The sequence below is a fragment of the Heptranchias perlo genome, unplaced genomic scaffold, assembly GCF_035084215.1.
Source record: "Heptranchias perlo isolate sHepPer1 unplaced genomic scaffold, sHepPer1.hap1 HAP1_SCAFFOLD_56, whole genome shotgun sequence".
NCBI classification, from domain to species: Eukaryota; Metazoa; Chordata; class Chondrichthyes; order Hexanchiformes; family Hexanchidae; genus Heptranchias; species Heptranchias perlo.
The window spans coordinates 6,865,159-6,886,844 of NW_027139581.1; the positions used below are offsets into that span (position 1 = coordinate 6,865,159).

At 46.5% G+C, this 21,686-nt stretch overlaps 1 protein-coding gene across 1 annotated transcript; it reads right to left on the bottom strand.

The window, feature by feature from the left end:
* Positions 1-2,113: 2,113 nt before the first annotated feature.
* On the bottom strand, positions 2,114-13,902 carry LOC137315807 (zinc finger protein 436-like). The gene is made up of 2 exons (XM_067980287.1): positions 13,865-13,902; positions 2,114-5,130 (listed from the first exon to the last, which is right to left on the bottom strand). Exons 1-2 carry the CDS (start codon positions 13,900-13,902, stop codon positions 4,260-4,262), a joined length of 909 nt encoding a protein of 302 aa, XP_067836388.1. The 3' UTR covers positions 2,114-4,259.
* Between the last annotated feature and the right edge of the window lie 7,784 nt (positions 13,903-21,686).

Here is a 21,686-nt window from a genome sequence, read left to right on the forward strand (position 1 = left end):
TTTTTCTACTGCCATTATATTATCTCGAATTAGTACAGATACTCCACCCCCTCTTCCCTCCCGTTCCTTGTAACCTGCAATATTTAGTTGCCTGTCCTGTTCTTTATGCAGCCATGTTTCAGTTATCCCTCCCACATCTGGCTCCTCACTACGGATCATTGCCTCCAAGTTCCCCTGTTTTATTTTGGATGCTGTGTACATTGCTGTGCAGGCAGTTTAATTCATCTTGAATAGTTACTCCTTTTAATTTATTTTTAACAGACCTTATTTCTTCCTTGACTGTTTGTTATCTTTATTCCTTGCCCTGGTCTGACCTTTGCACTCATCTCCTGTTTCCTTTCTCTTTCGGCTGTTGTGATTGCTCCCAGATCGCTCCCCCCATCTCACTAGTTTAAAATCTTACGCACTGCCCTATTTATCCTGTCCACTCGGACTCTGGTCCCATTCTGGGAGCCCGTCCCAGTGGTACAGCTCCTTCCTGTCCCAGTGCCCCATAAAATGAAACCCCCTCCTTCCCACACCACTCTTTCAGACACACATTCACCTTCCTGATCGGCCTATCCCTGTGCCAATTAGCCCGTGGCTCTGGTAGCCGTCCTGAGATTACCACCAGTGAGGTCCTACTTTTTAATTTAGTTCCTAGTTTCTGATATTCCCTTAGCAGCACCTCCTCCTTGTTCTTCCTTATGTTATTGGTGTCGACGTGGACCATGACAACTGGATCTTACCCCTCCCTTTCCAAGTTCCTCCGCGATATCCGTTACCCTTGCAGCAGGTTGGCAACACACCCTCCTGGACTCTCGGTCACAACTGCAGAGGACTCTATCTATCCCCCTAATTATCAAATCCCCTGTGACTACAACCTTTTTATTCTGAACCTCCCCCCTTGGACTGCTTCGTGATCCACGGTGCTATGGTTAGCATTCTGGGCATCCTCCCTGCAGCCTTCATCCTTATCCTCATTAGGTATCAAGTATCTTGTACCCGTTGGACGGGACCAGTGTCGGAGTGACTCTAACTCGCACTTCAGCTCAAAGACTCTGAGCTGCAGTGTCTCAATCCAGAGACATTTACTGCAGATGTGACAATCCGGGACAGTCTCGCTGTCCACAAACTCCCACATGTTACAGTCCCGACACACAGCCTGTACTGGCATCTCTAGTTTTTATTTATTTAATCAGTAGTTTATTCCTAGGACTAACAGAATCACTTGAGATCTAGATTATGTTTAGTAAATGGATTTAGCTTGATTTCAAAATAATTCGTAGTTACTTAGTCTTTGTGAAAAAATGTCTGCATTTTTTTTAGTTAAGTTTTAACAGCTGATAGATTAGTTTATAGTCCCCTGGTGTAAATCACACAGCACCTCCTTCCCCCTCTGCACCTAATTCCCAGTTGAAAGTCCTCACTCTGACAGTAATTCACTGCGTTAAAGATTCACTCTCTGTCTTTACCAACCTCTGTGCTCAAACACACTGCAGGTCCTTCTTTATCTGGAGATCAAATGATTGGTGGATAATTGTACCAGCCGTTAACAGGCTCCTGTGAACTCTTCCCTCCGCTATTTTAATGCAGACTTTAAGCCAATTAATTTAAACGGGTTTATTTTAAATGGGGTTAACACCTGTCTTAAAATATTAGACTCAGGACTGTCACACAAACAGGTTCAATCTTTGTAGAATAATTCCCAGTCAGTTTTAGACTGGAAACTTAAACCTGCCGTTTCCCTTTCAGTCAGGAACAGATCACAGTTTTACACCAATCTCTGATTTACAGCATGTTTCCAGCATTCCCCGTTGTTCTTCCTGACTCTAAACACAGTTGTAAAGGAGCCTTCTGTTCCGTGCCTGGAGCTCTGAACCATGGAGGAGAGCGGCTGGGACACATTACTTACACGCCTCAAGATTAACCCACACGGTGACTCTGCGGTCAGTGAAGAGAGAGGAGAAATCCCAAAGTGCCGTTTGCCCCTCTCAGTGTGGCCCTGAAGGACTGTGTCCGGGCTGAAGTTCTGATCCCATCGGACGATCCTCCCCCCAGATTGTCCTTTCTGAGCTCCAGTCAGGTGATGCTAAACACTCAGATGGGAAAGACCAAAATCTACAACAAGGTGTTTAAAACAAAGCTTATTTATTTAACATGTATCCAGAATATTAAACTCCAGCCCAAGAGCTCTACTTGACAAAAGAAACAGCCATAAACAACAAGAGAGATAAGGAACAGTATAAAAGAAAAAGCAAAAAATAGCACTGGGACAGATATAAAGAACAGTAAAGGGTGACAAGACATATAGTAAGAGCTACAAAAAGGAGTATGAAAAAGTTGCAAGGGATATCAAAATCAACACAGGAAATATTTTACAATGACATTAGGAAAAGGAGGGTGGTCAAGAGCAATGTGGGCCCCTTCAAAACTGATAATGGTGAGATTGTAAATGAAAATAAGGAAATGGCGGACAGTTAAATATTTACTTTGCGTCACTATTTACAGTAGAGGAAGAGGATAGCATGCCGGACACCACAAGGAAACTAATTTTAAATCAAGGATAGGGACTCACCATAATCAATGTAAGCAAATTAACAGTAATGAAGAAAATAATGGCACTAAAGAGTGACAAATTCCCAGGACCAGACGGTTTCCATCCCAGGGTTTTACAGGAAGTAGGTGAGAACATTGCAGATGCCCCAACTATAATTTTCCAAAGTTCTCTCGATTCAGAAACCGTTCCTTTAGTCTGGAAAATTGCACACGTCACTCTGCTATTTAAGAAAGGTGAGAGGGAAACCAGGGAATTATAATCCAGTTAGCCTAACATCTGATGTCGGGAAATTACTAGAGTCTATAATTAGGGACAGAGTGACTGAACACCTTGAAAATTTTCCGCTGATCAGAGGGAACCAGCATGGATGTGTAAAGGGTGGGTCATGCCTGACGAAGCTGATTGAATTTTTTGAAGAGGTGACTAAAGTAGTGGACAGGGGAATGTCTACGGATGTTATTTATATGGACTTCCAGAAGGCATTTGATGAAGTCCCTCATAAGAGACTGTCAGCTAAAGATGAAACTCATGGAATTGACCTGGTTAGGAAATTGGCTGAAACAGAGAGTCGGGATAATGGGCAGGTACTCAAATTGGCAGGATGTGACTAGTGGTGTCCCACAGGGATCTGTGTTGGGCCTCAACTATTCACTGTATTTATTAACGATTTAGATGATGGGATAGAGAGCCACATATCCAAGTTTGCCAATGACACAAAGATGGGCAGCATTGTAAGCAGTGTAGATGGAAGCATAAAATTACAGAGAGATATTAATAGATTAAGTGAATGGGCAAAACTGTGGTAAATGGATTTCAATGTGGGCAAGTGTGAGATCATTCACTTTGGATATAAAAGGATCGATCAGAGTACTTTCTAAATGGTGAAATGCTCAAAACAGTGAAGGTCCAAAGAGACTTAGGGGTCCATGTATATTGATCATTAAAATGTCATGGACAGGTACAGAAAATAATCAAAAGGCTAATGGAATGCTGGTCTTTATATCTAGAGGACTAGAATACGAGGGGGTAGAAGTTATGCTCCAGCTATACAAAGCCCTGGTTAGACCACACCTGGAGTACTGTGTTCAGTTCTGGGCACCGCACCTTCGGAAGGATATACTGGCCTTGGAGGGAGTGCAGCGTAGATTTACTGGAATGATACCTGGACTCTCAGGGTTAAATTATGAGGAGCGATTACACAAACTAGGGTTGTATTCCCTGGAATTTAGAAGATTAAGGGGTGATTTGATCGAAGTTTTCAAGATATTAAGGTGAATTGATAGGGTAGATAGAGAGAAATTATTTCCACTGGTTGGGGAGTCTCGGACTAGGGAACAGAGCCTAAATATTAGAGCCAGGACTTTCAGGAGTGAAGTTAGGAAACACTTCTACACACAAAGGGTGGGAGAAGTTTGGAACTCTCCTCCACAAACAGCAGTTGATAGTAGCTCAACTGTTTATCACAGATTTAAAATTGATATATTTTTGTTAACCAAAGGTATTAAGAGATTTGGGGCTGAGGCGGGTATATGGGGTTAGGTCACAGATCAGTGATAATCTCACTGAAGGACGGAACAGGCCCGAGGGGCGAAAAGGCCATACCTATTCCTATATTCCGAAGTTACAGGGGTTATTAACATCGGCAGAAACAAACCCCATCTGCCAGAATAAACGTGGTTCAGTGCTGGATGTGATTAACAGCAGCATCCAGCCCCTGCAGTTACTTGTGAACTCGCTGGTGAGTCAGGAGGTTGGATGAACGAGTGAATCCCTTCCCACACTCGGAGCAGATGTACGGCCTCTCCCCAGTGTGAAGTCGCTGGTGTGCCAGCAGGCTGGATCTCTGAGTGAATCCCTTCCCACACACGGAGCAGGTGAATGGCCTCTCCCCAGTGTGGACTCGCTGGTGTGTCAGCAGGTGCGATGAATGGGTGAATCCCTTCCCACACACCGTGCAGGTGAACGGCCTCTCCCCAGTGTGAACTCGTTGGTGTTCCACCAGACTGGATGACTGAGTGAATCCCTTCCCACACACGGAACAGGTGAACGGCCTCTCCCCAGTGTGAACTCGCTGGTGTTTCCGCAGGCTGGATGACTGAGTAAATCCCTTCCCACACACGGAGCAGGTGACTGGCCTCTCCCCGGTGTGAGTGCGTTGATGAGTCAGCAGTTCGCTTCTGCTTTTAAAGCTCTTCTCACAGTCCGAACATTTGAACGGTCTCTTATCAGTGTGAACTCGCTGGTGTGTCAGCAGGGTGGATAACTGCGCAAATCCCTTCCCACACACGGAGCAGGTGAACGGCCGCTCCCCAGTGTGAACTCGCATGTGTATGTGGAGCTTGGATAACTCTGTGAATCCCTTCCGACACATGGAGCAGGTGAACGGCCTCTCCCCAGTGTGGCTGCGACGATGAATTTCCAGCTGGGACGGATAATTGAATCCCTTCCCACAGTCCCCACATTTACATGGTTTCTCCCCGGTGTGACTGCGTCGATGAGTTTCCAGTTCCGATGGGTAATTGAATCCCTTCCCACAGTCCCCACATTTCCACGGTTTCTCCGTGGTCCGGGTGTCCTTGTGTCTCTCCAGGTTGGACGATCAGTTGAAGCCTCGTCCACACACAGAACACGTGGACGGTTTCTCCCCGCTGTGAATGGTGCGATGTTTTTTCAGGCTGTGTAACTGGTTAAAGCTCTTTCCACACTCAGTGCACTGGAACACTCTCACTCGGGTCTGAGAGTCTCGGTGATTTCCCAGTCACACTGATGTTTGAAATCTTTTCCCACAGACACAATAGAGAAACATTTCTCCCTCCACATTGAAAGGCCGATGATATTCAGGTCCTGATGAATCGAGTGACTCGGTCAAATCTTGATGTGATGTTTGGTTTGAGTTTCCTGTCTGTAAATCCTCCCCTTCTAATTCCCTGTAAAAGGAGTTTACAAAAGTCCTCACTGTAAATACAGGATAGAAATTCAGAACAGACAATTCTAGTTTCTCTGGAACATTCTTTCATCTCTCATTCCCCCAGACTGTAAATCCCCGTCCCACACACTCTCCCTCCTCCTTGTGCTGAAATCCAAACCCATCGCATCATCAACATTTTTTCACTGACGACGGGTCATTGATCTGAAACGTTAATTCTGTTTCTCTCTCCACAGATGCTGCCTGACTCGCTGAGTACTTCCAGCATTTTCTGTTTTTATTTCAGATTTCCAGCATCCAAAGTATTTTGCTTTTAATCCAACATTTTTTCCTCTGCTCTGCTGAATTCAGTTCCACACTCACTGGATCCTCTCTCTCCTCCCCTGAAGGTGCTGACTCTGATTGGGTTCAGTTCTACACTCACTGGTTCCCCTCTCTCTCCTCCCCTGAAGGTGCTGACTCTGACTGGGTTCAGTTCTGCACTCACTGGTTCCCCTCTCTCTCCTCCCCTGAAGGTGCTGACTCTGACTGGGTTCAGTTCTGCACTCACTGGTTCCCCTCTCTCTCCTCCCCTGAAGGTGCGGACTCTGACTGGGTTCAGTTCTGCACTCACTGGTTCCCCTCTCTCTCCTCCCCTGAAGGTGCTGACTCTGACTGGGTTCAGTTCTACACTCACTGGTTCCCCTCTCTCTCTCTCCCCTGAAGGTGCTGACTCTGACTGGGTTCAGTTCTGCACTCACTGGTTCCCCTCTCTCTCCTCCCCTGAAGGTGCTGACTCTGACTGGGTTCAGTTCTACACTCACTGGTTCCCCTCTCTCTCCTCCCCTGAAGGTGCTGACTCTGACTGGGTTCAGTTCCACACTCACTGGTTCCCCTCTCTCTCCTCCCCTGAAGGTGCTGACTCTGACTGGGTTCAGTTCGACACTCACTGGTTCCCCTCTCTCTCCTCCCTGAAGGTGCTGACTGTCCTTCTCGTATCCTAACTTGCACCAAGTCCCATTCACCCAACACCCTTGTGCTCACTGACCTACAGTGACTCCTGGTCCAGTAACGCCTCCACAAGGCCATAAGAGATAGGAGCAGGAGTAGGCCATTCGGCCCCTCGAGCCTGCTCCACCATTCAATGAGATCATGGCTGATCTGATTTTTTACCTCATCTCCACTTTCCCGCCTTTTCCCGATATCCTTTGACTCCTTTGCTGATCAAAAATTTGTCTAACTCAGCCTTGAATGTATTTAACGACCCAGCCTCCACAGCTTTTTGGGGTGAAGAATTCCAAAGATTCACAACCCTCTGGGAGAAGAAATTCCTCCTCATTTCCGTTTTAAATGGGCGACCCCTTATTCTGAGACTATGCCCCCTAGTTTTAGATTCCCCCTGAGGGGTAACATCCTCTCAGCATCTACCCTATCGAGTCCCCTCAGAATCTTGTATGTTTCAATAAGATCTCCTCTCATTTTTATAAACTCCAATGAATAGACCCAACCTGTTCGATCTTTCCTCATAAGACAATCCTTCCATACCCGGGATCAACCTAGTGAACCTTCTCTGAACTGCCTCCAATGCAAGTATGTCCTTCCTTAAATAAGGGCACCAGAACTGTACGCAGTACTCCAGGTGTGGCCTCACCAGCACCCTGTACAGTTCTAGCATGACTTCCCTGCTTTTATACTCCATCCCCCTAGAAATAAAGGCCAATATTCCATTTGCCTTCTGGATTACCTGCTGCACCTGTATGTTGACTTTTTGTGTTTCATGTACGAGGACACCCAGATCCCTCTGTATGCAGCAATTTGTAGTATTTCTCCATTCAAATAATATTTTGCTTTTTTATTTTTCCCTCCCAAAGTGGATGAATTCACATTTTCCCACATTATATTCCATCTGCCTAATTTTTGCCCATTCACTTCACCTGTCAACATCCCTTTGCAGATACTTTGTGTCCTCATTGCAACTTGCTTTTCCATCTATCTTTGTATCATCAGCAAATTTGGCCACAAGACACTCTGTTCCTTCATCCAAGTCATTGATATATATTGTAAATAGTTGAGGCCCCAGCACTGAGCCCTGCGGCACCCCACTAGTTACAGACTGCCATTTTGTAAATTACCCTTTTATCCCGACTCTTTGTTTTGTTAATTAGCCAATCCTCTATCCATGCCAGTATATTACCCCCAACACCATGAGCTCTTGTGCAGTAACCTTTTATGTGGCAACTTATCGAATGCCTTTTGGAAATCCAAATATACTGCATCCATTGGTTCCCCTTTATCCACCCTGCTCGTTGCCTCCTCAAAGAACTCTAATAAATTTGTCAGACATGATTCCCCTTCATAAAACCATGTTGACTCTCCTTGATTGTATTATGAGTCTCCAAATGTCCTGCTACTACTTCCTTAATAATGGATTCTAGCATTTTCCCAATGATAGATGTTAGGCAAACTGGTCTATAGTTACCTGCTTTCTGTCTCACTCTCTTCTTGAATAGGGGTGTTACGTTTGCGGTTTTCCAATCCGCTGTGACCTTTCCAGAATCTAGTGAATTCTGGAAGATTACAACCAATGCATCCACTATCTCTGTAGCCACTTCCTTTAAGACCCTTGGATGCAAGCAGTCAGGTCAAGGGGACTTGTCAGCCTTTCGACCCATTAGTTTACCTTAAACGCCTCATATATAAATTCCTCATCCTTATGTACAAATCCCTCCATGGCCCTCGGCCCCCCAATCTCTGTAACCTCCTCTGTGGCCCTCGACCCTCCCCTATCTCTGTAACCTCCTCCAGCCCTCGACCCTCCCCTAACTCTGTATCCTCCTCCAGCCCTCCCTATCTCTGTAACCTCCTCCAGCCCTCGACCCTCCCCTATCTCTGTAACCTCCTCCAGCCCTCCGACCCTCCCCTATCTCTGTAACCTCCTCCAGCCCTTGACCCTCCCCTATCTCTGTAACCTCCTCCAGCCCTCCGACCCTCCCCTATCTCTGTAACCTCCTCCATGACCCTCCGACCCTCCCCTATCTCTGTAACCTCCTCCATGACCCTCCGACCCTCCCCTATCTCTGTAACCTCCTCCATGACCCTCCCACCCTCCCCTATCTCTGTGACCTCCTCCAGCCCTCGACCCTCCCCTATCTCTGTAACCTCCTCCAGCCCTCCGACCCTCCCCTATCTCTGTAACCTCCTCCAGCCCTTGACCCTCCCCTATCTCTGTAACCTCCTCCAGCCCTCCGACCCTCCCCTATCTCTGTAACCTCCTCCAGCCCTCCGACCCTCCCCTATCTCTGTAACCTCCTCCATGACCCTCCGACCCTCCCCTATCTCTGTCACCTCCTCCAGCCCTCCGACCCTCCCCTATCTCTGTCACCTCCTCCATGACCCTCCGACCCTCCCCTATCTCTGTAACCTCCTCCAGCCCTCCGACCCTCCCCTATCTCTGTCACCTCCTCCAGCCCTCCGACCCTCCCAGATCTCTGCTCTCCCCACCATTGGGGGCCGTGCCTTCAGCTGTCTGAGCCCCAAGCTCTGGAATTCCCTCCCTGAACCTCTCCCCCTCTCTCTCCTCCTTCAATCCCCCCTCTTTGACCCAGCTTTCGGTGCCCTGTCCTAATCTCTCCTCATTCCCCTCTTCCCGCTCCTGTGAACCCTCTTGACCCATTTTGCTCCGTTAAAGGCGCGATCGAAATGCAAGTTGTTGTTGACTGTGCGGGTTGAGTTCGAGCGGAGATTGGGTCGGGCCCGATCCCGGGAAGCGGCGGGTAGTGGAGGGGGGGGATGATGCCGCCTGTTTTCTCTCGGTGTTTCTGGGCCCTGTGATCCCCGCCCTTTATTTACCTGCTCGAACCGCGCTCTCCCTCACACCCTTCGGGCCGCGCCAACAATCAGCCTCTCCTGCGCCGGCGCACTGCGCTCCTCTCAGATCGATAGGGGACATTCCGGCGCGCGGTGCAGTCTGGGGACGGGCCGCCGCCATTGGAGCTCCGACCCGACCCTCAGTTTCTCTGATGGGACTGAGGTTGGGGGCGGGGGAAAAGCGCTTTTGGAGCAGCGGGGGGCGGAGCGGAAATAAATAAAATAAAAAGAAACCGAAACCCGCGATCCCGGGGCCTTTAGATAACGATGGGTGGTTCGAAAATGTTATTCCCCAAAACTGTTAGTCATTTAGTCTCATTTAATATTGGAACTGAGGGGCTGGATTGATGTTTATTTTTCAACTGAAGCTCAGGGCCTTCACTCTCATCGTTGAACCAATAGGAAGAGGGGGGGCGGGGCTGGATGACCGAGCGAGCGATTGGTCCTCCAACCAATGGGAGTGAGTGAGGGGCGGGACTTGCGGAACCGAGTGGGCGGGGCTGAGCCCGGATCTCCCTCATTGGCTGAAACTCCAACATTTTAAAACCTGATTAATCTCAAACTCCAGGAGAAAACTGGCCCTTTCTGTTGTGGCTTCAAACATAAGGAACCCTGTGGGGCGGAACAAAGATTTCTTCATGAAATGAGATGAAGGTGTTGAGAGGCGGATATCCAGGTTTACTGCCGACACTAAGTTCGGTGGCTCAGTAAATAGTGCAGAATGGAGCAGAAAGTTGTAATGGGACATGGACAGATGAAGTGCAGTGGCCCAAATGTGGCAGCTGGAGTTGAATGTGGGAAATGGTAATTCATCCACTTTGGACCGAAGACGGAGATCAGAGGATTTACCAAATGGCAAGAAACTAGGAACTGTGGAGGAGCAGTGAGATTTAGGGGTCCACGGAGAGAATTCACGAAAAGCTAGTGGACAGATAAAAATAATAAGTTGAAAGGCGAATGGACGATTGGCCTTAATCTCAAGAGGGGTGGAAGTTATATTCCAGTTATATAAAGTTCAGATTATATCCAAGGATGGAAGTTGTATTCCAGTTATATAAAGTTCAGGTTTTTCCAAGGATGGAAGTTATATTACAGTAAAATAAAGTTCAGATTATATCCAAGGATGGAAGTTGTATTCCAGTTATATAAAGTTCAGGTTTTTCCAAGGAGGGAAGTTATATTCCAGTTATATAAAGTTCAGGTCATATCCAAGGATGGAAGTTATATTACAGTTATATAAAGTTCAGGTTATATCCAAGGATGGAAGTTATATTACAGTTATATAAAGTTCAGGTTATATCCAAGGATGGAAGTTATATTACAGTTATATAAAGTTCAGGTTATATCCAAGGATGGAAGTTATATTACAGTTATATAAAGTTCAGTTTATATCCCAGGATGTAAGTTATATTCCAGTTATATGAAGTTCAGGTTATATCCCAGGATGTAAGTTATATTACAGTTATATAAAGTTCAGGTTATATCCAAGGATGGAAGTTATATTCCAGTTATATAAAGTTCAGGTTATATCCAAGGATGGAAGTTATATTACAGTTATATAAAGTTCAGATTATATCCAAGGTTGGAAGTTATATTACAGTTATATAAAGTTCAGTTTATATCCCAGGATGTAAGTTATATTCCAGTTATATGAAGTTCAGGTTATATCCCAGGAGGGAAGTTATATTCCAGTTGTATAAAGTTCAGATTATATCCAAGGATGGAAGTTATATTCCAGTTATATAAAGTTCAGATTATATCCCAGGGGGGAAGTTATATTACAGTTATATAAAGTTCATGTTATATCCCAGGAGGGAAGTTATATTACAGTTATATAAAGTTCAGATTATATCCCAGGGGGGAAGTTATATTACAGTTATATAAAGTTCAGATTATATCCCAGGGGGGAAGTTATATTACAGTTGTATAAAGTTCAGATTATATCCCAGGGGGGAAGTTATATTACAGTTGTATAAAGTTCAGGTCATATCCGAGGATGGAAGTTATATTACAGTTATATAAAGTTCAGGTTATATCCAAGGATGGAAGTCATATTACAGTTATATAAAGTTCAGGTTATATCCCAGGAGGGAAGTTATATTACAGTTATATAAAGTTCAGGTTATATCCAAGGAGGGAAGTTATATTACAGTTATATAAAGTTCAGATTATATCCAAGGATGGAAGTTATATTACAGTTATATAAAGTTCAGGTTATATCCAAGGATGGAAGTTATATTCCAGTTATATAAAGTTCAGATTATATCCCAGGAGGGAAGTTATATTACAGTTATATAAAGTTCAGGTTATATCCCAGGAGGGAAGTTATATTACAGTTATATAAAGTTCAGATTATATCCAAGGATGGAAGTTATATTACAGTTATATAAAGTTCAGGTTATATCCCAGGAGGGAAGTTATATTACAGTTATATAAAGTTCAGGTTATATCCAAGGAGGGAAGTTATATTACAGTTATATAAAGTTCAGATTATATCCAAGGATGGAAGTTATATTACAGTTATATAAAGTTCAGGTTATATCCAAGGATGGAAGTTATATTACAGTTATATAAAGTTCAGATTATATCCAAGGAGGGAAGTTATATTACAGTTATATAAAGTTCAGATTATATCCAAGGATGGAAGTTATATTACAGTTATATAAAGTTCAGGTTATATCCAAGGATGGAAGTTATATTCCAATTATATAAAGTTCCGGGTTACAGCCAACGCAAAGAACAGTCGCGATCCCACAGACAGGGAGAGGTATAAAGAACAGAAAAGGATAGTACTAAGAGCTGCAGGTGGGGAATACGAGAAAAAACTTGCGAGGGATATCAAGGACAACACAAAAGGTTTTTACAAACATATTAAGAGAAACAGGGTGACAGAAATCAGGAAAGGGCAGACTGTTTTAATAGCTGGTTTGTATCAGTCTTCACAGTCCAGGCTGAAGATAAAATACCAGAGATACAAGGAAAAATAAAAAGAAATCAAGGGGAGGAACTGACCAGGTTAAAAAAATGGTGATGGAGAAACTAATCTTATTGTGGATGGACGACGTGGAGGATAGTCACAGATTTCAGGAGCTCACTGACCGACTGGTGAAATGGGCAAACACATGGCAGATGAAATTTAACTCTGAAGTATGAAGTGGTGCATTTTGATAGGAAAATTGAGGAGAGGCAAAATAAACTGAATGGTATAATTGTAAAGGGGGTGTAGGAACAGAGAGACCAGGGGGTGCACATCCACTAATCTTTGAAGGTGGCAGGACAAGTTGAGAAGGCTGTTAAATAAGCATAAGGAACCCTGTGCTTTATTAGTCGAGGCACAGAGTGCAAAAGCAAGGAAGTTCTGCTGAACCTTTATAAAATACTGGTTAGAACACAAGAATATGAGAAATAGGAGCAGGAGTAGGCCATACAGCCCCTCGAGCCTGCTCCGCCATTCAATAAGATCATGGCTGATCTTCTACCTCAAATCCACTTTCCTGCCCGATCCCCATATCCCTTTGTTCCCCTCGAGTCCAAATATCCAACGATATCAGTCTTGAATGTGCTCAATGACTCAGCATCCACGGCCCTCTGGGGTAGAGAATTCCAAAGATTCACGACCCTCTGAGTGAAGAAATTCCTCCTCGTCTCAGTCTTAAATGGCCGACCCCTTACCCTGCCTCTGTGCCCTCCAGCCAGGGGAAACAATCTCTCAGCATCTGCCCTGTCAAGTCCCCTCACAATTTTATATGTTTCAATGAGATCACCTCTCATTCTTCTAAACTCCAGAGAGTATAAGGCCCTTTCTACTCAATCTCTCCTCAAAGGACAACCCTCTCATCCCAGGAATCAATCTCGTGAACCTTCGTTGCACTGCATCTAAGGCAAATATATCCTTCCTTAGGTAAGGAGACCAAAACTGTACACAGTACTCCAGATGTGGTCTCACCAAAGCCCTGTACAATTGCAGCAAGGCTTCCTTCCTCTTGTACTCCAACCCCTGCAATAAAGGCACGGGAGAGACACTGTAGGCAGACGGAGTCGGAGGGTCGGGAGCAGGTAGGCGGGGGGCCCGGGACAGGACACTCAGAAACCGGGAGGAGACTGCGCCTTCCTAATTGCTTGTTATACTTGCATGTTAAAAGTCTGTGTTTCTTGTACAAGGACACCCAAATCCCTCTGAACATCAACATTCATAGTTTCTCACCATTTAAAAAATATTCTGTTTCTCCATTCTTCCTACCAAAATGAATAACCTCACATTTCCCCACATTGTTCGGGGGTGGGGCCTGAGGCTCTGACGTCTCAGTGACGGTGCAAGATGCCTAGAACGCCCCGCCCATTCCTACTTCCCGGAGCCCAGCGCACAGGCACGGGAGAGGCTCTGCCAGAGACTGTAGGCAGACGGAGTCGGAGGGTCGGGAGCAGGTCGGCGGGGGGCCCGGGACAGGACACTCAGAAACCGGGAGGAGACCGCGCCGCACGGCTTATAAACATGGAGCGAGGCCGCAGGACCCGAGTAGGATCAACCGGCCGGCAGCTGCGGGACTTCTCACCGGGGCAGGCCCAGTTTACCTGGGGAACCGGCCGCCATCTTAGTACAGGAAGTCAGGGCGTGATCAAGGTGCGTGTGCAGCCATCTTGGTACAGGAATGGTGTGGGCGGGGCTTCAGGATTCCAGTGACCGGTAACAAAGAGTGGGCGGGGCTTCAGGCCATTCAGAATCAGTCTGGGTGGAGCTAAGAATTAACAAGGCCCCCGAATAGTAGATATACTGTTGGACAGAGTATTAATCATGAAATAACTGGAGCGTGATACAAAGGTAATGCAACAATCATGGGGGACTTTAATCTTCATACAGACTGGACAAATCAAATTGGGAAAGGTCGTCTGGAGGACAAATTCATGGAATGATTTCCAGACAGTTTCCTAGAAAAATACCTCATGGAACCAACCAGGGAACAGACTATTTTAGACCTTGTGTAATGAGACAGGGTTAATTAGTAATCTCACAGTAAGGGATCCTCTGGGGAAGAGTGATCATAGATAGAATTTCACTGAGTTTGAGAGTGACCTACTTACATCCGAAACCAGAAACTTAAACAAAGCCAATTACATGGGTATTAGGGGTGAGTTGGCTAAGGTTGATTGGGAAATTAGATTAAAAGGTATGACGGTAGATAAGCAATGGCAAACATTGAAAGAAATAATTCATAAATCTCAATATACATTCCATTGAGGAATAAAAACTCAATGGGAAAATTCACAGGAAACTAAAGAAGTTAAGGATAATATTAGATTAAAAGAAGAGGCTTGTAATGTTACCAAGAACAGTAGTAAGCCTGAGGATTGGGAGAGTTTTAGAAACCAGCAAAGGACAACCAAAAAATTGATAAAGAGGGAGAAAATAGAATATGAGAGTAAACTAGCAAGAAATAGAAAAACAGATTGTAAGAGCTTCTACAAGTATGTAAAAAGGAAGAGATTAGTGAAAGTAAATGTTGGTCCCTTCGAGGCTGAGACAGGAGAAATTATAATGGGGAATAAGGAAATGGCAGAGACATTAAACAAATATTTTGGATCTGTCTTCACAGTAGAAGACACAGAAACGTACTGTAAATAGTGAGGAACCAAGGGTCTAATGAGAGTGAGGAACTTAAAGTAATTAATTAGTAAAGAAAAAGTACTGGAGAAATTAATGGGACTAAAAGCCGTCAAATCCCCTGGACCAGATGGCCTACATCCAAGAGTTCTAAAAGAGGTGGCTGCAGAGATAGTGGATGCATTGGTTGTGATCTTCCAGAATTCCCTAGATTCTAGAACGGTCCCAGCGGATTGGAAGGTAGCAAATGTAACACCGCTATTCAAGAAAGGAGAGAGAGAGAAAACAGGGAAGTTAACCTGACATCGGTCCTCGGGAAAATGCTGGAATCCAATATTAAGGACTAGAAACGGAGCACTTAGAAAATCATAATATGATTAGGCAGAGTCAACATGGTTTTATGAAAGGGAAATCTTGTTTGACAAATCTATTATAGTTTTTTGAGGATGTAACTAGCAGGGTAGATAAAGGGGAACCAGTGGATGTAGTATATTTGGATTTTCAAAAGGCATTCGATTAGGTGCCACATAAAAGGTTGTCCCCCAAGGTAAGGGCTCATGGAGTTTGGGGTAATATATTACATGGATAGAGGATTGGTTAACAGACAGAAAATGGAGAGTAGGGATAAACTGGTCATTTTCGGGTTGGCAGGCTGTAACTAGTGGGGTACCGCAAGGATCGGTGCTTGGGCCTCAGTTATTTACAATCTATATCAATGACTTAGATGAAGGGACTGAGTGCAATGTATCCATATTTGCTGACGATACAAAGCTAGGTGGGAAAGTAAGCTGTGAGGAGGACACAAAGAGTCTGCAAAGGGATATAGACAGGCTAAGTGAATGGGTGAGAAGGTGGCAGATGGAGTATAATGTGTGGAAACGTGAGGTTATTCACTTTGGTAGAAAGAATAGAAAAAGAGAATATTTTTTAAATGGTGAGAAACGATTAAATGGAGACTTGGAGGTCCTGGTACAAGAAACACAAAGTTAGCATGCAGGTACAGCAAGCAATTGGGAACACAAATGGTATGTTGGCCTTTATTGCAAGGGAGTTGGAGTACAAGAGTAATGAAGTCTTATTACAATTGTACAAGGCTTTGGTGAGACCACATCTGGAGTACTGCATACAGTTTTGGTCTCCTTATCTAAGGAAGGATATACTTGCCTTAGAGGCGCTGCAACGAAGGTTCACTGGATTAATTCCTGGGATGAGAGGGTTGTCCTATGAGGAGAGATTGAATAGAATTTTTTTTTAAAAATTCGTTCATGGGATGTGGGCGTGCTGTTAGGAAGGGAGTTCCAGGATTTTGACCCAGTGACGATGAAGGAACGGCGACATATTTCCAAGTCGGGATGGTGTGTGACTTGGAGGGGAACGTGCAGGTGGTGTTGTACCCATGTACCTGCTGCTCTTGTTCTTTTTGGTGGTAGAGGTCATGGGTTTGGGAGGTGCTGTCGAAGAAGCCTTGGCGAGAATGCGCCTATATTCTCTGGAGTTTAGAAGAGTGAGAGGTGATCTCATTGAAACATATAAGGTTCTGAGGGGGCTTGACAGGGTCGACGCAGAGAGATTGTTTCCCCTGGCTTGAGAGTATCAAACTAGTGGGTATAGTCTCAGGGTACGGGGTCGGCCACTTAAGACTGAGACAAAGAGGAATTTCTTCACTCAGAGGGTTGTGAATCTTTGGAATTCTCTACCCCAGAGGGCTGTGAATGCTGAGTCGTTGAGTATATTCAAGGCTGAGATAGATAGATTTTTGGAGTCTCGGGGAATCAAGGGATATGGGGATGGGCAGGAAAGTTGATTGAGGTAGAAGATCAGCCATGATCTTATTGAATGGCTGAACAGACTTGAAGGGCCACATGGCCAACTGCTGCTCCTTTTTATGTTCTTAGAGTGGGCGGGGCTTCAGGGTCCCAGTGACCAGGAACAAAGAGTGGGCGGGGCTTCAGGGTCCCAGTGACCAGGAACAAAGAGTGGGCGGGGCTTCAGGGTCCCTGTGACCAGGAACAAAGAGTGGGCGGGGCTTCAGGGTCCCTGTGACGGTGAACAAAGAGTGGGCGGGGCTTCAGGGTCCCTGTGACCAGGAACAAAGAGTGGGCGGGGCTTCAGGGTCCCAGTGACCAGGAACAAAGAGTGGGCGGGGCTTCAGGGTCCCAGTGACCAGGAACAAAGAGTGGGCGGGGCTTCAGGGTCCCTGTGACCAGGAACAAAGAGTGGGCGGGGCTTCAGGGTCCCTGTGACCAGGAACAAAGAGTGGGCGTGGCTTCAGGGTCCCTGTGACCAGGAACAAAGAGTGGGCGGGGCTTCAGGGTCTCAGTGACTGGGAACAAAGGGTGGGCGGGGCTTCAGGGTCCCAGTGACCAGGAACAAAGAGTGGGCGGGGCTTCAGGGTCCCAGTGACCAGGAACAAAGAGTGGGCGGGGCTTCAGGGTCCCAGTGACCAGGAACAAAGAGTGGGCGGGGCTTCAGGGTCCCAGTGACCGGGAACAAAGAGTGGGCGGGGCTTCAGGGTCCCAGTGACCATTAACAGAGTGGGCGGAGCTTCAGGGTCCCAGTGACTGTGATCAAAGAGTGGGCGGGGCTTCAGGGTCCCAGTGACAGGGAACGAGTGGGCGGGGCTTCAGGGTCCCAGTGACAGGGAACAAAGAGTGGGCGGGGCTTCAGGGTCCCAGTGACAGGGAACGAGTGGGCGGGGCTTCAGGGTCCCAGTGACAGGGAACAAAGAGTGGGCGGGGCTTCAGGGTCCCAGTGACAGGGAACAAAGAGTGGGCGGGGCTTCAGGGTCCCAGTGACAGGGAACAAAGAGTGGGCGGGGCTTCAGGGTCCCAGTGACTGTGAACAAAGAGTGGGCGGGGCTTCAGGGTCCCAGTGACTGTGAACAAAGAGTGGGCGGGGCTTCAGGGTCCCAGTGACAGGGAACAAAGAGTGGGCGGGGCTTCAGGGTCCCTGTGACAGGGAACAAAGAGTGGGCGGGGCTTCAGGGTCCCAGTGACAGGGAACGAGTGGGCGGGGCTTCAGGGTCCCAGTGACAGGGAACAAAGAGTGGGCGGGGCTTCAGGGTCCCAGTGACAGGGAACGAGTGGGCGGGGCTTCAGGGTCCCAGTGACAGGGAACAAAGAGTGGGCGGGGCTTCAGGGTCCCAGTGCCTGTGAACAAAGAGTGGGCGGGGCTTCAGGGTCCCAGTGACTGTGAACAAAGAGTGGGCGGGGCTTCAGGGTCCCAGTGACAGGGAACAAAGAGTGGGCGGGGCTTCAGGGTCCCAGTGACAGGGAACAAAGAGTGGGCGGGGCTTCAGGGTCCCAGTGACTGGGAACAAAGAGTGGGCGGGGCTTCAGGGTCCCAGTGACTGGGAACAAAGAGTGGGCGGGGCTTCAGGGTCCCTGTGACGGTGGACAAAGAGTGGGCGGGGCTTCAGGGTCCCAGTGACAGGGAACAAAGAGTGGGCGGGGCTTCAGGGTCCCAGTGACTGTGAACAAAGAGTGGGCGGGACTTCAGGGTCCCTGTGACCATTAACAAAGAGTGGGCGGGGCTTCAGGGTCCCAGTGACCATTAACAAAGAGTGGGCGGGGCTTCAGGGTCCCTGTGACCATTAACAAAGAGTGGGCGGGGCTTCAGGGTCCCAGTGACCATTAACAAAGAGTGGGCGGGGCTTCAGGGTCCCTGTGCCTCATTTATTTTATTCTCATTCTGCTCCCAGTGGGTTTCTCACCATTTCCCCCCCTCCCCTCCTGAAGGAGCTGACTCGTGCTGGGATCACCGATCCACAGGCTCCGGTCAAGCTCCAGGACCAGTTCAGTGACCACTTTTCACCTGTGAGTCAGGACAGTGAGTGTCAGCAGGATATTGTGGAACAGGATGAGGCCATTCAGCCCTCGGGTCTGCACCGCATTCAATTAAATCAGGGCTGGTTTGCACCTCAGCTCCATATCCCTCAATACCCTTACCCACCAAAAATATATTCATCTCAGTCTTGAGAGCTCCAATTGACCCTCAGCATCCACAGTCCTTTGGGGGAAGAGGATTCCAGATTTCTGTTACCCTGTGTGTGAAAAATTCCTTCCTGATTGTGCTCCTGAATGGCCGAGCTCTAATTTTAAGATTATGTCCCCTTGTTCTTGATTTTCCCCCCACCAGGGGAAATAGTTTCTCTGTATCTACCCTAATATAGAATGATACAGCACAGGAGGAGGCCATTCGGCCCATTGTGTCTGTGCCAGCCCTTTGAAAGAGCTATCCAATTAGTTCCACTTCCCTTTCCTTTCCCCCTACAAGTATTTATCCAATTCCATTTTGTAAGTTATTACTGAATCTGCTTCCACCACCCTTTCAGGCAGTGCATTCCAGATCAGAACTACTCGCTGTATAAAACAGTTTTTACACATCTCACCTTTGGTTCTTTTTAAATCTGTGTCCTCTGGTTACCGATCCTTCTGCCTTTGGAAACAGTTTCTACTTATTTACTCCATCAAAGCCGTTCATAACTTTGAACTCCTCTATTAAATCGCCCAATAACCTTCTCTGCTCTAAGGAGAACAATCCCAGCTTCTCCAAGTAACTGAACTCCCTCGTCCCTGGAACCATTCTAGTAAATCTCCTCTGCACCCTCTCTGAAGGCCCTGACATCCTTCCTTAAGTGTGGTGCCCAGAATTGGCTGCAATACTCCAGCTGAGGCCTAACCAGTGATTTATAAAAGGTTCAACATAACTTCCTTGCTTTTTATACTCTGTGCCTCTATTAATAAAGCCCAGGATCCCGTATGCTTTTATAACAGCCTTCTCAACTTGTCCTGCCACCTTCAAAGATTTGTGTCTGTGCACCCCCAGGTCTCTCTGTTCCTGTACCCCTTTAAAATTGTACCATTTTGTTTATATTGCCTCTCCTCATTCTTCCTACCAGAATGCATCACTTCACACTTCTTAAATGAAATTTCATCTGCCACGTGTCTGCCCATTTCACCAGTCTGTCTTTGTCTTCCTGAAGTCTGTTACTGTCCTCCACATTGTTTACTACACTTCCGAGTTTAGTGTCGTCTGTAAACTTTGAAATTATACCCTCTATACCCAAGTCCAGATCATTAATATATATCAAAAAGAGCAGTGGTCCTAATACCAACCTCTGGGGAACACCACTGTATACTTCCCTCCAGTCTGAAAAACAACCGTTCACCACCACGCTCTGCTTTCTGTCCCTGGGCCTAATTTGTATCTACCTGCCACTTCCCCTTTAATCCCATGGGTTTCAATTTTACTAATAAGTTTATTATGTGGTACTTTATCAAACGCCTTTTGAAAGTTCATATACATAACACCAACCGCTCTACTTTCATCAATCCTCTGTTATTTAGGAACACAGTAACAGGAGGAGGCCACTCAGCCCCTCGAGCCTGTTACATAGGAAGAGGAGAAGGCCATTCAGCCCATCAAGCCTGTTCCGCCATTCATTGAGATCATGGCTGATCGGTATCCTAACTCCATCCACTTGCCTTGGTTCCATATCCCTTTATACCCTTGGCTAGCAAAAATCTATTGATCTCAGATATAAAATTATTAATTGAGCATCTACTGCTTTTTGTGGGAGAGAGTTCCACACCCTTTGTGTGAAGAAGTGCTTCGGTCTTCCCAATATTTAGTTGGAGGAAATCTTTGCTCATCCAGTACTGGATGTTGGACAAGCATTGTGACAAATTTGATAGGCTGTCCAGGGTGCTAGTGAGGCCACACCTGGAGTACTGCGTACAGTTCTGGTGCCCTGATTTAAGGAAGGACATACTTGATTGGAGGCAGTTCAGAGAAGGTTCACTCGGTTGATTCCGGGTATGGAAGGGTTGTCTTATGAGGAAAGATTGAACAGGTTGGGTCTATACTCATTTGAGTTTAGAAGAATGAGAGGAGATCTTATTGAAACATACAAGATTCTGAGGGGACTCGATTGGGTAGATGCTGAGAGGATGTTACCCCTCGGGGAATCTAAAACGAGGGGGCATAGTCTCAGAATAAGGGGTCGCCCGTTTAAGACGGAAATTAGGAGGAATTTCTTCTCCCACAGGGTCGTGAATCTTTGGAATTCTTTACCCCGAAAAGCTGTGGAGTCAAAGGATACGGGGAAAAGGCAGGAAAGTGGAGTTGAGGTAAAAATCAGATCAGCCATGATCTCATTAAATGGTGGAGTAGGCTCGAACGGCCGAATGGCCTACTCCTATCTCTTATGGTCTTATGGACAAATGAGAGATAGTGGAAGGGTCGAGGGAGGTGGTGGTGAGGTAGAGCTGTGTGTTGTCAGTGTACACGTGGAATCTAACGTGTTTTTGGATGATGTCGCCGAGGGGCAGCATGTAGATGAGAAATAGAAGGGGGCCAAGGATAGATCCTTGGGGGACTCCAGAGGTAACGGAGCGGGAAGAGAAGCCATTGCAGGTAAATCTCTGGCTATGACTGGATAGATAAGAATGGAACCAGGTGAGTGTAGTCCCACCCAGCTGGACGACGGAGGGGAGGCGTTGGAGGAGGATGGTGTGGTCAACCGCATCAAAGGCTGCAGTCAGGTCGAGAAGGATGAGGAAGGATAGTTTACCATGGACACAGTCACACAGGATGTCATTTGTGACTTTGATAAGGGCCATTTCAGTACAGTACAGGGGCGGAAACCTGATAGGAGGGATTCAAACATGGAGTTGGGGGAAAGACGGGCACGGATTTGGGAGGTGACAACACATTAAAGACTTCGGAGAGGAAAGGGAGATTGGAGATGCGGCAGTAGTTTGCAAGGACAGATG